The 14,495-nt window shown below is 44.8% G+C and overlaps 1 protein-coding gene and 1 pseudogene across 4 annotated transcripts in view; one reads left to right on the forward strand and one right to left on the reverse strand.

Moving 5' to 3' along the window:
* The window catches only part of Pik3c3 (phosphatidylinositol 3-kinase catalytic subunit type 3), a 117,774-nt gene that overhangs the window by 56,591 nt on the left and 46,688 nt on the right, over nt 1–14,495 (reverse strand). For all 4 annotated transcript variants that reach the window (XM_045135035.1, XM_045135034.1, XM_045135031.1 and 1 more), the window contains 2 exons: nt 4,811–4,996; nt 781–935 (listed from right to left, as the gene is read on the reverse strand). In XM_045135035.1, the coding sequence (XP_044990970.1) occupies nt 781–935; nt 4,811–4,996 (341 nt within the window). The remainder of the gene's footprint in view (nt 1–780; nt 936–4,810; nt 4,997–14,495) is intronic.
* LOC123455089 lies at nt 12,224–13,508 on the forward strand (annotated as a pseudogene).

Raw genomic sequence — 14,495 nt, forward strand, 5'->3', positions numbered from 1 at the left:
TAAAAAGTCAAAAAAAAATTAAGATTTTAAAGATAAGGCAATAACAAAGTAGAAGGAATCTGAGCTTTGGAGTCAACAAATGTGTTCAGTTTAAACAAAGCAATTAACTTCTATTGTGCCCTTTGTTCTACACAAAGTACATAACCATCAACCTCAGAGAACGCTGCACTGAGATGGTGTGGGTAGGCATCCTGGCCTGGATCAGGCACAAAGCTGCAACTTACCCACTGTTATTGCTCTCAACAGCTGACTTTTAACCCATAATACTAGGCAGATTTTAGTATGTCTACTTAGTTACTTAATAGGACTACTTACTTACTGGGTATGACTACAAGAGGAGAAGGCAGTTAATAAAAATACAACTTAGCCCTAAACCTTCTGAGCCACAAGCCCATTTTAACATGAAAAGTGGCAGCAGCTAACCCTTACTGAGCATCATGTTAGACAATCTTAATTTTTTTGAGTCTAAAATCATTTAGCATTTAACCTTTAAGCAACCCTTAAAGATTAACACTGTCATGCTCATGGAGATACATAAATTATTGTTCAAGTCTGCATGGCAGGAAGTGGTCAAGCTGAGGCTTCAGCTTGGTTATTTGGGCTGGACATCCTGCAAAACACTGCTGTGTAAGTTGGTGCTGAGTGCATGTGCTGTATCCCACAACCCCAGAAATAGGAGAGGCAGGGCTGGTAATTCTGGAGGAAAAGGAAGCAGAGAACAATATGGAAAGGGAGGAAAATGGTCCCATCTGAAAGTATATTCTCCCTAGATAGTCGTACCTATCTATTTCTGCAGAACTGATTCCAGAACTCGACACACTCTCTGACACCGAACCCTGATTGTCCTTCTTGGTGGGTTCCAATCCGTTCTTTATGTCATCAAAATTTTCATATTTGAGAGCCTGGACCAGCTGCAGTAAGTACATCAACAAATCCTAGGAAACAAATGGAAAGAAACTGATTTAGAAAGCCAAATGCACAAGAATAAGAGACACATGTGTTTCTACAAGTTAAGGCAGCACTCTACTTTTACCTACAACCTGCCAGCCGTGTTGCCCAAGGCAAGTTATTAGTTCCTTCCCTGCTAGGTGTCTCAAGGCATGTTTGTTCCTGATGTGAACAGGACAGTACAGACTGTACAACAGCCATGAGAAGAGGGACAGGAATAACATAAAATCTAACATCAACCTGCCTTAGAAGCTCACAAACCAGGGGAAATCTCCAATAAACATTCTCTTGTCCACCTTCTTCTCTGTTTGTATCAGCTACAGCTCTTATAATTACTTCCTTTGCTTTTGTTTTTTCCCACTATTTTATAAAATTCAAGAGGATAGTAACTATGTTCTAGGTATTTACTGCCTAGCACTACATTACTCTTTCTTTACCTAATGTAAATCTTATTTCAATATGCTGGATGTTTGCTACTAAGCAAACCCAAAGAGCAAGATTTCACTGTAAAATGTAACAAGTTAACCAGCACCTAGATATGGTAATCACAGTACTGGGAAGGCTGAGGTTGGTAACAGCTATGAGTTCAAGGCCAGCCAAGGCTACAATATGAGAAACTAGTAACCTACCTTTGACTAGAGTTTAAACTGAGAAGCAAGGAGGAAAGAGAAGCCAAAACTCACACTACACTGTGACCAGCTGAAACACACGTGTGACAGCATCTTGCTCCTTCATTTACTTCTATCTCTGTAATTTTTATGGAGTACTCTGACTACAAAATGCCACTATAGATGTGTCTGAATACTTAATCCCCAGCTGGTGGACATGTTCCAGAAGGCTGTAGAATTTTCAGGAGTGTACCTTGTTGGAGTGTGTGTCACTGGGGTCAGGCATTGAACACAGCCCGGACCTGCTGGCTGCTCTAGCTTTTGTAAGCCTGCTTCCTGCTCCTGCCATGCTTTTCCAGCATGACGGGCTCTTCACTCAGGAAGCCAAAATAAGCTCTCACCTTTCTTAAGTCGCTTCTGACTGGATTATGTTCCAGCTTGCACAAAGTACCTGATACAGTATATATACACTCATACAAAGAAACTGCTTTAGATGCACTTTTTAGGTAACAGTGGTTTTTAATAGCATACTCACGTATATATTAAATTTTCCAAAGTGAGAGGTACAAATGATGTATATGCATAAATACTCTTGCAATAAACAAAGAAAATAGATAGAATTACATATAAATGACTACTTGTAACACTGGCTATACTAAATACATTTTCTTTATTCTTGGTTCCTTGCCAGATCCCCTAAAAATTACTAACTTCTAAAGTGATGACACTCACAAAATTTAAGAAAAAGTACAAGCTCCTGTCAACCACACCTGAGTTTACTGCAATGATGAGACTTTTGGGAAAGCTCAGAACAGAGGCTGGTTTCCATGTGATTAATGGGGATGCAGTGTAGACTTATCTTCCAACCTCTGGGGAATCCCAGCAATTGGGAGGCACAGGTAGGAGGATCTCTGTGAGTTCAAGGCCACCCTGAGACTACACAGTGAATTCCAGGTCAGCCTTAGCTAGCAAGACCCTACCTCGAAACACGGCCCCCACCCAAAAAAAAAAAAAAAAAAAAAAAACAGAATTCAAACAGACAGGATTAAAAGCTTCTGTGCCAGCCATCAAGAATGCATTGGCACTGAGAATGTTGCCCACAAGTTCCATGGAGACAGAATCCTGTACCCAGGCTTCCCTTTGCACATCAATAGTAACAGTGTTTCCCTGATGTAGGTGAGGTTATTAGAGAAAAGCACAGGAAAAGCTCCAGTTCACAGCCAATGGCCGAAAGATGGACAAGCACCTTAAAATAGTCTACTGCAGAGTGGAGACTGTGGTGGGGAGGGAGGATGGCAGATGACTGCTAAAGACAGAGAGAGCAGACCTGAACACTCACTAGTCTACTGGTTTTATTATTTAAATGCTACCTTAATTAAATATATACATATGAATTTCCATTTTTTAATATATTTTATTAATTATTTATTTGAGAGAGAGAAAGACACAGGGGAACAGGGAGAGAGAGAATGGGCACGCCAGGACCTTCAGCCACTGCAAACAAACATCAGACGCATGCACCACCTGTGCATCTGGCTTATGTGGGTCCTGGGGAATTGAACCAAGGTCCTTTGGCTCTGTAGGGCCTTAACTGCTAAGCCATCTCTCCAGCCCGAATTTCCATTTTTTAAACATTTATTTTTACTTATTTGAGAGAGAGAAAAAGGCAGAGAGAGAGTGGGCTCACCATGGCCTCTAGAAATTGCAAATAAACTCCAGGTGCATGCGCCACCGTGTGCATCCGGCTTATGTGAGTCCTGGCTTTGCAGGCAAGTGCCTTAACCACTAAGCCATCTCTCCAGCCCTGAATTTCAATTGTAACAGATGTTTCATTTGCTTCCTGGCATCCAGATGTCACTTCTAATTCAAATAATATTTTTTCTTCAAAAACTGTTTTGGTCCAAGACCCACCAATATGACAAGAAAAGATAAGCAACTGCATAGCACAAGGGGAGACATCTCTATCACATCTGCCAGAGCCTGGGAGACACTCCAGAGGAAGTGGTGACTTAAACACAAGTGCTGTGCTGCTCTCACTACTTGCCTGACAACCTGCTCCAGGGAGATGGTGGAGTCGCTGAGGAGGCTCAAAACTCACTAGAACAGAAAGTCAGAGAGCTCAGCATTAAAGGAGACTATAACACACCCATCAGAATCAAGGAATATGGCAGTAAAGGGGGCAGAACGATTGTAAGAACCACAGGATGGGAAGGTGTATCACGAAGCACTGCTCTCTCCACAGAGACTCACTGGTGCATTCACAACCCTAGAGTACATACCAACAACGCCCCTGGAATGGGGGTGGTGGCGGGGGTACAAGAGTATAACCTGATGGGAGGGAGTATCACCAATATGTATTATGTCCACGCTATAAACTTTTTAGTAATCATCATCACCATCAATCATCAACATCTACACTGGTAAGAGCAGCTCCATGGGCACAGTGATTATATAGAAAGCAAAGCTGGAGGAGAGTGGTTCTGCCATAAATCCTATTGGGCTGGCCTAAACTGCTTGAGAACACATTCACCCAAGAACAGTGAAGAGGAAAGAGTAATTCTGGATTCGGCTTTGTCTTCTGGAGCCACCACTAAGCTCAAAGTCCAGCAGTGCCTGCGCCAGCTTATATTCCTCCTTCCCTGAAGGCCCCACATGCACATGGATATGAAATGTCAAGTCTGCAGTGCTGCTACCCACAGGATTCACAAGCTCTGTTGGAAATCGGCAGACTCACAACGGTCAGCAGCTGAAAGCTTCGAGCAAGTGTTTGAAGGAGATAGAAATGAACCATGCATCTTTGCCTTAAGGCCCAGGGGTTCTGCATGGCTGCAGCGCAACCCGGCTGGTTGTATCCTGACTGACAGAGTGGTCAGAATTGCTCCCCAGCTGTGCTTCATTGAAACATTTGTCATTAGAATTCTTTTTTCAAAAAAAAAAAAAAAAAAAGAATTATTTTTTTCCCCAGAGAGAGCCAAATAAGCTCTGTTGTCAGGTAAGTGTCCTGGGAGAGACTGTCCTATCATGAAACACAGCAGGAAATAATTTTCATCTCACAGAGGAGCCCTTGGAGAAATATTTTAATTTTACTTCTAAAAACACAAGTATATCATGTTTCTTCTTTCCCTCCCCCCCTTCCTTCTTCCCTCCTTCTTCCTCTCTCATTCTGAGTCTATAATTAGTGTCTAATATTAATTTAGATGCATCTTATATGTACCTGGTCAAACAGTCAGATAGCAGCAATACTAATATTATACCTCGTCATCAGCCTGGCGGAGCCTTGCCACAGCATAGCGCCGCACCGTTGGGTTGGTGTAATGTGAGGACAGCAGCTCCAAGGAATCCTCCACATCCATTGGCTTCCACTTCCCCAGAAGCTCCAATGCCTGCTTGGCCTCCTGAGGCAGATCCCAGTTAACACACTTCAAGAACTTTGTCAAAGCCTACGACCAGAAAACATACAATTAGAAACTGCATCCTATGGACAGAGAGAAGGTAGGTGAAGGGTGAATAGGGAGAGTCTATGGGGCCCTGGGTGAAGGACTATGTTACACACACGACTCTGGACAAACATAGAAAACAAAATGAAATGTCCCATGTAACTTTATACACTCTATGTTTTTAAAAAAACAAGTTGCAGCAGAGCAGACTATATTTTCTAAGTGGCTTTTGCATAGTAGTGCAGGTCTCAAGACTTGTCAAAGTTGTGACATTAACTCATGAACTTGAACATGACCTGGAGAAAATCTTCATTTTATACTATCTTCGTTTTATACTATCAACAGCATGACACAGCATACCACAAGCAAACCTTGGTGCAAAGTCCTGCACAAGATTCAGTGAGTCAGCCCAGGGTTTGCTTCCCAGCTCTGCTGTGTGCTCTCACGTGAGGATAATAATTAAATAAATTATTAAATTAGACAATTAAAAAGAGAAGGAAAGGTAGTCAATCATCAACCAATCAGCCAATCAATCAAATGCAAGCACCCAATTATTAAAGCAGCATAAGACAGTATGATCTGGCCACCTACATAATTTCCCTAGGGGTTTACTTCTCCACATAGGCAATGTTTGAAATTTTCAGCAGGTTGGCTGTCAGTACGGTGCATTGTCTCACAGATGTCCTACCTGATTACATCAACTGAGGCACAGGGACTTTCCCTACTATAGGACCAGGCCTTCCTTCTGCCCACACTCTCCTGTGGAACCCAAAACCTTTCTTCTTTTTCTTCTTCCTATGACTCTCCACCTGGGGATTATCTGATACAACTTTAAAGTTTTACTCTGCTAAGTATTCAGCTTTAACTGTTAAAGACATCAAACCTTATATACTGCAGTGAGAAACTGGGAAAGATATCCTGAGGACAAAACCTCACCCATGGAAGGCTCTCTGACAATCCAAATTCAGTTCAAGGAAGACAGCCTGAACGGAGGGAGTTCACAGCACAAGCAGAACAGTCCAGGGAAATGATTCACCAAGTTTATCAGGAAAGTTACAAGAAGAGCTGCAGCTGAAGCTCTGGAGTACCAGGCTTCATCCCAAGTTGTGACCTAGGGTGGGGAGGGGCAAATTTCATGGCAAGCTGGGATCCCAGAGGACCAGGCTTCACCCCAAACTGTGGTGGAGGGGGGAGGACAGGTCTCATTCATCCCAAGCTAAGGTCCCAGGGCCCAGGCTTCATTCCAAACTGACAGCAGAACTTGGCATTGTCATCCACATGCTACAGGTTTTAGAAGCATGAAAGATGCAAGATTGAGGGCCATGGAATTTGTAACACAGTTTCAGAGACCTTCTAAGGCCAGGCAATGCATTGCAAGGCTACAGTCCCTTGAAGGAGGTCTTGAGAGGGCCACTGCATAAGGTTATAGTGAATACTAAGTTGCAATGGAGACCCTGGGATGTTGGAGATATCAGAACCATGGGAGAGTTGCAGGTTCTGAGTGAAGCCAGCCCAAGAGAGACTGTGAGTGCTACAGGCAAGCAGAGGCAGGACAAATGAACCCCTTCGGAGTCCAGATGACTACATCATGAGCCAAAGATGCCAGGCACAGATCTTAGGATTTGGGGTTGGCTCTGCTGAGTATTCATCTTGTGTGGTCTGTCTGATCTTTCCTTGCTGGGCCCCCATACCTCCTTTTTGGATTGTGAATGCTTACTCTGAGCCATTCTGAGCTGGAAAGCGCAGAACTTTTTTTTAATTATTGTTTTATAGGAGCCTTCAGTCAATGAGACTGAGTCACAGAAAACATTCTGCACTTCCGTTTTTGAACACTGTTGGGACTGTTAAGACTATGGGAACTTCTGAAGTTGGATTTTTCATAAAGAAAAGGGCACAAGCCTATAGCGACAAGGATTGGAACACTATGGCTTAAAAGTGTTATGTTAAAGCCAGGCATGGTGGCGCATGCCTTTAATCCCAGCACTCAGGAGGCAGAGGTAGGAGGATCGTTGTGAGTTCAAGGCTACCCTGAGACTATATAGAGAATTCCAGGTCAGCCTGAGCTAAAGTGAGACCCTACCTCGAAAAACCAAAAATAAAAAAGTAAAGTGTTATGCTGAGTATGAAGTTAACAAGGCGTGGACTTGTGATAATTAATCTCTGGTTATCAAGTTTATAGGATTTAGAATCACAATGGAAACAAATCTCTGAAAATGGCTGATAGACTTTCTAGAATGAGTTAATGGAGGTGACAGGAACCACCATAACTATGAGAGACATATCCTGAGTGAATAAAAAGCAGAAACTCAGCTGGGGATGTGGCTCAGTTGGTCCAGTGCTAACCTAGGACACAAAGCCCTAAGCTGGATCATAGCACCTGGCATACAGCACCATACATACAGAGTGGGGAGGTGTACTGTCATCCCACCCCCTTGGAGGTGGAAGTTGGAAAACCAGAAATTCATGGTCGTCATCTGCTGACCAGTGAGTCTGAAGCTATCTATTGGCTACCTGAGACCCTGCCTCAAAAAATGAGCAAAATAAAAAAGCAATACAACAAAATGTAGGCTGAGCGGCATATTCACTGCTCTCTGCTTCCTTGCTGTGAAATGAATGTGACCAGCTCCCCCAAGGTCCCACTGCCATGCCTTCTTGCCAAGATGGACTGTGAACTTGAACTGTAAGTCAAAATGAATCACATAGAACCTTAGTAAAGGAAAAGACATGCCTAACAGTGAGAGACCTAGAGTCTAGAATCAGCCCTTTACTTTTTCTATTAGATAGGACTCCTTATCCTAAAGGCACTGCCATTCCCTAATTAATGAAGGCCAGGACCCCTGGAGCTACTATCCCCTCCCACCCCCACCCCAAGCACTGGTCACCTTAGCCCACTTCCAATCACTGTCAATGGTTCCTAGTAATGCTTTCTGAATTTCCCTTCATTTCCAATGCATTTCACACAGCAGGAGTCTGAAAAGCTATCAAGAGCATCAAGAGCCTTAACACCAATGTTTCTTTTAATCATTTATACAAAATTATAAGTTGAAAGTGGAAAGTGACTTTTGCACAAATTGATTAATTTACCTACACAATATCACTGCATAAAGGAAATATAATATTATGTAATTTTAGGGACTTATTTCTAAAGTAGCCATTATGTTTAAAGATAGCTGAATCACTTTTACTTTCTTTAAAAATATAACAAATCAAAAGACAAAAATATCTTTATGTATCTTCTTACCACCGTCAGTTGCACTCACTGGACAGAATGAGAATACATTTATTCTATAACAAAAAGGTAGCCTTTCTGATAAATGAAGGAGACTGCCATATCTTTATAATAGAAGCCATATTAGATTGTAAGCTCTCAAATGCATTTATTTGTAAATGTATACACATTAAATAAACTCAAACAGTGCTCAGCTTTCTTCTCAAAATACCCCTAAGACCCCTCACCACAACTCACTCTCACTGCCCTTCCATGCTTCAGTCAAGGGCTCGTATTTCACACATGGCTCTTACTGCTTGTCTACAAACCTTCTTTCTGTTCCTCACCAGACAGCAGCTGCCTTTCTTTAAGGTGAGCTTGTCGAGAACACCACCCTTCCAGAGGCGCTCACCAATGTCCCCTCCTCCTTCACAAACGGCTCGGGTCTGCTTCTGTCACTGCAGTGACTATCTCGGGGCTTTCTCATCTTTACAACTGAGCCCTGCCTTCTCCAAGGACAGCACCCTATTTCCTCTGCACCTCCCACATGCTGTCTGATACTTCCTCTCCCACATGAGACTGCTCTAGTAACAGTCCTTGCATCTTGCATTTATTCTTCACACCACAAATGATTTTCTGGGTTGAATGAGAAAACCTAACAATAACTACAGAAAAGACTTATCCATTTCACGGATCATCATTAATAGAAACGTGGGCATGCACTTACATGAGCCAGTATCACAGCAGCCAATGTATTCGATTCAGTAATAAAAACAATCTTACTCCCAGATTCTCAGATTTAAGTCCATTAGTAAGATTTACAGGGTCTACTGTTGGCAAGGAACTGACTGCACTGTAGGAAACATTTCACAATTTATTACACTAAAGGTTACAAATGTGAGCAAAGTAAGAAGGGAAGGAACAAAAGAAATGAGGAAGAAAGTAAGAGAACAATAGTGATAATGGTAATAAGCCCAGGCCTCGTGAACATCTGTGTGTGTGCACACGTGCGTACATGTGCATAACTGCATGTACAGACAGAGGCCAGGGTTGACATCTGGTGTCTTCCTCCATCACTCTCTACCTCACTGCTGAGACAGCATCTCTCATTTGTATCCCGAGTCCCCAATTCTGCTAGTCTGGATAGCCTGCTTTCCCTGGGGATCCCGTCTCCACCTCCTAAGCACTTCAACTACAGGCCAATTAATGTGCCTGCCTGGCATTTATGTGGGTACAGCAGGGAATCCAAACCCAGGAAACACAGCAAGCACTTTACCAACTTTACCAGTATCCATTAATCAACCCATGTAAAGATACAGGGTTCAGAGTACAGGCTTCAGAGCCAGGAAGTCTGGGTTAGAACCTCAATTCCTGGCTCCACTGGTTGAGATCTATCTCATAGGATTATGCTGAAGATTAACTACCAAATGAGAGAACTAAACCTGGCATGGTAGTTTGAATGAGCTGTTTCCCATAGCCTTGTGTGTTTTGAGTATCAAGTCCCCAGCACACGGCAATTTGGGAGACAGACTTGCTGAAGGTGTGTCACTGGGGGTGGACCCTGAGGTCTATTGGCAGATCCCCTCCTATAGCTTCCTGCCAGCTGCTGTGGCAAGATGTGATACCGAGGCTCTACCATCGTTTCCTGCCACAATGAAACTTTCCCTCAAGACTGTAAAGCAAAGCAAACCTTTTCCTCTAATCAGCTGCATTGGGTTTGTCCCAGCAACATGAAAGCAACTATAACTCCTCATGTCTATAAACAACTGATGGTATTCTCCTATCACCATCACTGTCACTCCTCCTCATGCTGAATGTCACATGTTAACCAACATTTATCACTGGGTCTTACACTACTGGCAACATATACTACACTATCTTATTCTTTCTTCCAATCTTAGAAATCACCTCACTGCCCAGCACTCAGGAGGTAGAGGTAGGAGCACTGCAGTGAGTTCGAGGCCACCCTGAGACTCTATAGTGAATTCTAGGTCAGCCTGGGCTAGTGAGACCCTACCTCGAACCTCTCCCCGCCCCAAGAAAAATCACCTCACTGCTATGAGAAGAATCACATCCATAAAACATTCTTTTCAGCTCAGGGTCCATTACAGAAGAGGTGGTAGAAAGAATGTAAGAGCCAAAGGAAGGGTAGGACTCCTTACAATGTACTCCTCCAAACACAAATGGCCTGGATATCCATGACCTCACAGCGTCTGACACTATCTACACAAGACCATCATAATAGGAGGAAAGGATGATGACATCAAAATAAGACAGAGACTGAGAGGGGAAGGGGATATGATGGAGAATGGAATTTCAAAAGGAAAGTGGATGTAGGGAGGGCATTACTATGGGATATTGTTCACAATCAGGAAGTTGTTAATAAAATAAAATAAAACATTCTTTTCAAACAAATTACTTAACATTTTTACTTTGTTGCTGTTCCATTACTTCCAACTCAAAATGCTCACAAATGAAAACATCCCAGGCTTTTCCTTCCGGTGACCATGTTTCTTATTTTGGATAATCAGGCCTAACCTTAAACTAGCCTCCATGTCACTTCTCTGCCCGCAGCCCTGTTCTACATGGCAGTACAAGGACCTCCCAACCACGATTCCGGGTGTCTGAGCTCTGCTCCAGTGTGTACAAGTTCGTCTTCCTTAAAATACCACTTGTGGTTAGCCGGGTGTGGTGGCTCACGCCTTTAATCCCAGCACTTGGGGAGCAGAGGTAGGAGGATCGCCGTGAGTTCAAGGCCACCCTGAGATTACAGAGTTAATTCCAGGTCAGCCTGGACCAGAGTGAGACCCTACCTTGAAAAACCAAAAAAAAAAAAAAAAAAGACACTTGTGAATACATACTTTTCTATCATGTGGTTTTTCAGCTGCCTGGGAAATCAAAATTTATGGATAGAATTCAAGGCCCAACTCAGCCCCACATCATCCTTATTCTAAATAGCTTTCACCTTGCTGTTCTTTCCAGACCTAACAGACTACTGTTCGCATGCCCTGAGAAAATGATCAGCAGATGCACAACGCCACCAAGGTCTTCTCACAGAGGACCTTTCCCTCACTTCAGAGCACAAAGACCACTCACTGCCCTTCCTCTTCCATCACACTACCTACATGTTTACTACCACAGTTAATTACTACCCATGCATTCCTATTTCAAAGGTAGCAACCACCTAAAACAATTTTAAAGTAGGTAACACAGGGAATAGTTCGACGTCTAGCTAGTGTAAGAGCTAGTAACAAAAGGTTCTGTAGTAAATTCATTTCTGCTCTGGTGGCAGTCAGGTGACACAAAGACGACTTGTGTCCTGACTTCAGCATCTCAGAATCTACCCCCTAAGATAGTAAGCAAATCATAACATCTTCCGTGTCAGAGGACCTCCCTACTATCTCTTCCCAAAGCAGAATCAAAGGACATGGAATTAACCCAACACTTATTATTAACTATCCTCTTAACAAGAAAGGACAATTTAAAAGCTAGCTTTGAGGGCTGGAGAGATGGCTTAGTGGTTAAGCGCTTGCCTGTGAAGCCTAAGGACCCCGGTTCGAGGCTCGGTTCCCCAGGTCCCACGTTAGCCAGATGCACAAGGGGGCGCACGCATCTGGAGTTCGTTTGCAGTGGCTGGAGGCCCTGGCACGCCCATTCTCTCTCTCTCCCTCCATCTGTCTTTCTCTCTATGTCTGTCACTCTCAAATAAATAAATAAAAAATGAACAAAAGGCCCCGCTCCGCAGAGACCCTGACGGGCTGCTGCGACCCCTGCCCGCCGCCCACTGCCCATGGCCTGGCGGGCTGTGGAGGTCCGGCGTCACGCGTAGGGGCGAGTGCAGGGCCGCCGGGGGCTCGCAGTCTGAGTCTCCGCCACCCGAGGGCCGCCGCAGCACCGAGTCCAAGGTCTACGACGATGGCACCAGCACCTTCTTCTGGCACGCCCACACTTTAACTGTGCTGTTCATCCTCACCTGTGCACTGAGCTACGTGACCCTCCTGGAAGAAACGCCTCAGGACACAGCTTACAACACTAAGAGCTTACTGGAGGTTTTGGCTCTGTGTGAGTGTGGTCTATGAGCTGTTTCTCATCTTCATCCTCTTCCAGACTGTCCAGGATGGCTGGCAGTTTCTGAAGTATGTCGACCCCAGGTTGGGCGTCCCATTGCCAGAGAGGGACTACGGGGGAAACTGCCTCATCTACGATGCAGACAACAAGACTGATCCCTTCCACAACATCTGGGACAAGCTCGATGGCTTTGTTCCTGCACACTTCATTGGCTGGTATCTCAAGACCCTCATGATCCGTGACTGGTGGATGTGCATGATCATTAGCGTGATGTTCAAGTTCCTGGAGTACAGCCTGGAGCACCAGCTGCCCAACTTCAGTGAATGCTGGTGGGACCACTGGATAATGGATGTGCTTATCTGCAATGGTCTTGGCATCTACTGTGGCATAAAGACCCTGGAATGGCTATCCCTGAAGACGTACAAGTGGCAGGGCCTCTGGAACATTCCAACATACAAGGGCAAGATAAAGAGGATTGCCTTCCAGTTCACCCCTATAGCTGGGTACGCTTTGAGTGGAAGCCCGCCTCCAGCCTGCACCGCTGGCTAGCTGTGTGTGGCATCATTCTGGTGTTCCTACTGGCAGAGCTGAACACGTTCTACCTGAAGTTTGTACTGTGGATGCCCCCTGAACATTACCTGGTCCTGCTGCGGCTGGTCTTCTTTGTGGCCATGCGCGAGATCTATGACTTCATGGATGAACTGAAGCCCCACAGGAAGCTGGGCCAGCAGGCCTGGCTGGTGGCAGCTATCACAGTCACCGAACTACTCATCGTCGTGAAGTACGACCCCCACACACTCACCCTGTCACTGCCCTTCTACATCTCTCAGTGCTGGACTCTAGGCTCTGTCCTGGTGCTCACCTGGACCTTCTGGCGCTTCTTCCTGCGGGACATCACCTTGAGGTACAAGGAGACCCGGCAACAAAAGCAGCAGAGTGACCAGAACAGAGCTGCCAACAACGGGGATGGGCACCCGGGGCTGGATGATGACCTGCTTGGGGCCGGGACTGCAGAGGAGGGGGGAGCAGCCGACGAGGGGGCAGCAGCATCTAGGAAGGAGGCGGCCTCAGCCACATCATGAACCCTTCCTCCCCACAGGCCTTGGCAAGCCCTCAGGACTGTCCCTTTTCTGTCCCATGTTTGTGCTCCCTGCCTAAGGAAAACAAGAGAGAGCCCACTCCTCCCTCTCCCTGTGCACCTGAGTGCAGGTGCTGGTGGGTGTGCACATGTGCCCTTGGCTCCTGAAGCTGTGAGCTGGCCAGTAGCTGGGACTAGCTCTAGAGTGAGGATCCTGCCCTGTCCCTTTCCTGCGCCCAACCTCTACACAGCCCAGGAGAAACATCTCAGTGCCCTTTCACTCGCTGTGGGGTAGGCAGAGGCCTCTTGAGACCCTCCAGCCCCCACCCACCTCCTGGCAGCATAAATGAAGGACATCACACCAAGATGGCTACAAAGTAGTGGGTCTGGAGTCAGCACTGAGCCATTTTCTCTGGAGCCTTTGTTCAACCCGGATTCTAACTTGAAGAGTGTGTGGACAGAGGGAGGTCACCAGACTGGCCCCTCAAGGGGCAACAAGTCAGAGATTCTAAGGCCTGGGATCTTGTGCCCCACTACTAGGGTCATGTTTCTGTGGCTCCCTGAGTATAGGGAGATCTGCTGCGAGCAAACAAAACAAATAAAATGACAGTGATAAAGTAAAAAAAAAAAAAAAAAAAATGAACAAAAAAAAATTTAAAAAAAAAAGCTAGCTTTGAAAAGTTACATTTACATTTTGGATTCTGTAAATGAGTTGTTTCTTAGTTTATGTAACTATAAATCTAAGCTTTTTTTTTTTTTTTTCGAGGTAGGATTTCACTTTAGCCCAGGCTGACCCGGAATTCACCATGTAGTCTCAAGGTGGCCTTGAACCAAGGTGATCCTCTTACCTCTTCCTCCCAAGTGCTGGGATTAAAGGCATGCGCCATGACACCCAGCAAATCTAAGCATTTTTATAAATTTAAATGGTCATTCATAGACAAAGTTGAGTGAACTTTAAAAAAAAGTTATATTTATTAGAGAGAGGGGAAAAAAGGCAGATAGGAAAGAATGGGCACACAAGGGCTTCTAGCCACTGTGAACAAATTCAAGACACATGTGCCACCTGTGCATCATTATGTGGGTACTGAGGAATCAAACCTGGTCCTTAGGCTTCATAGGCAACTGCCTTAACCACTAAGCCACTTCTC

This window comes from Jaculus jaculus, chromosome 15 (assembly GCF_020740685.1).
Source record: "Jaculus jaculus isolate mJacJac1 chromosome 15, mJacJac1.mat.Y.cur, whole genome shotgun sequence".
In the NCBI taxonomy this organism is placed as follows: Eukaryota; Metazoa; Chordata; class Mammalia; order Rodentia; family Dipodidae; genus Jaculus; species Jaculus jaculus.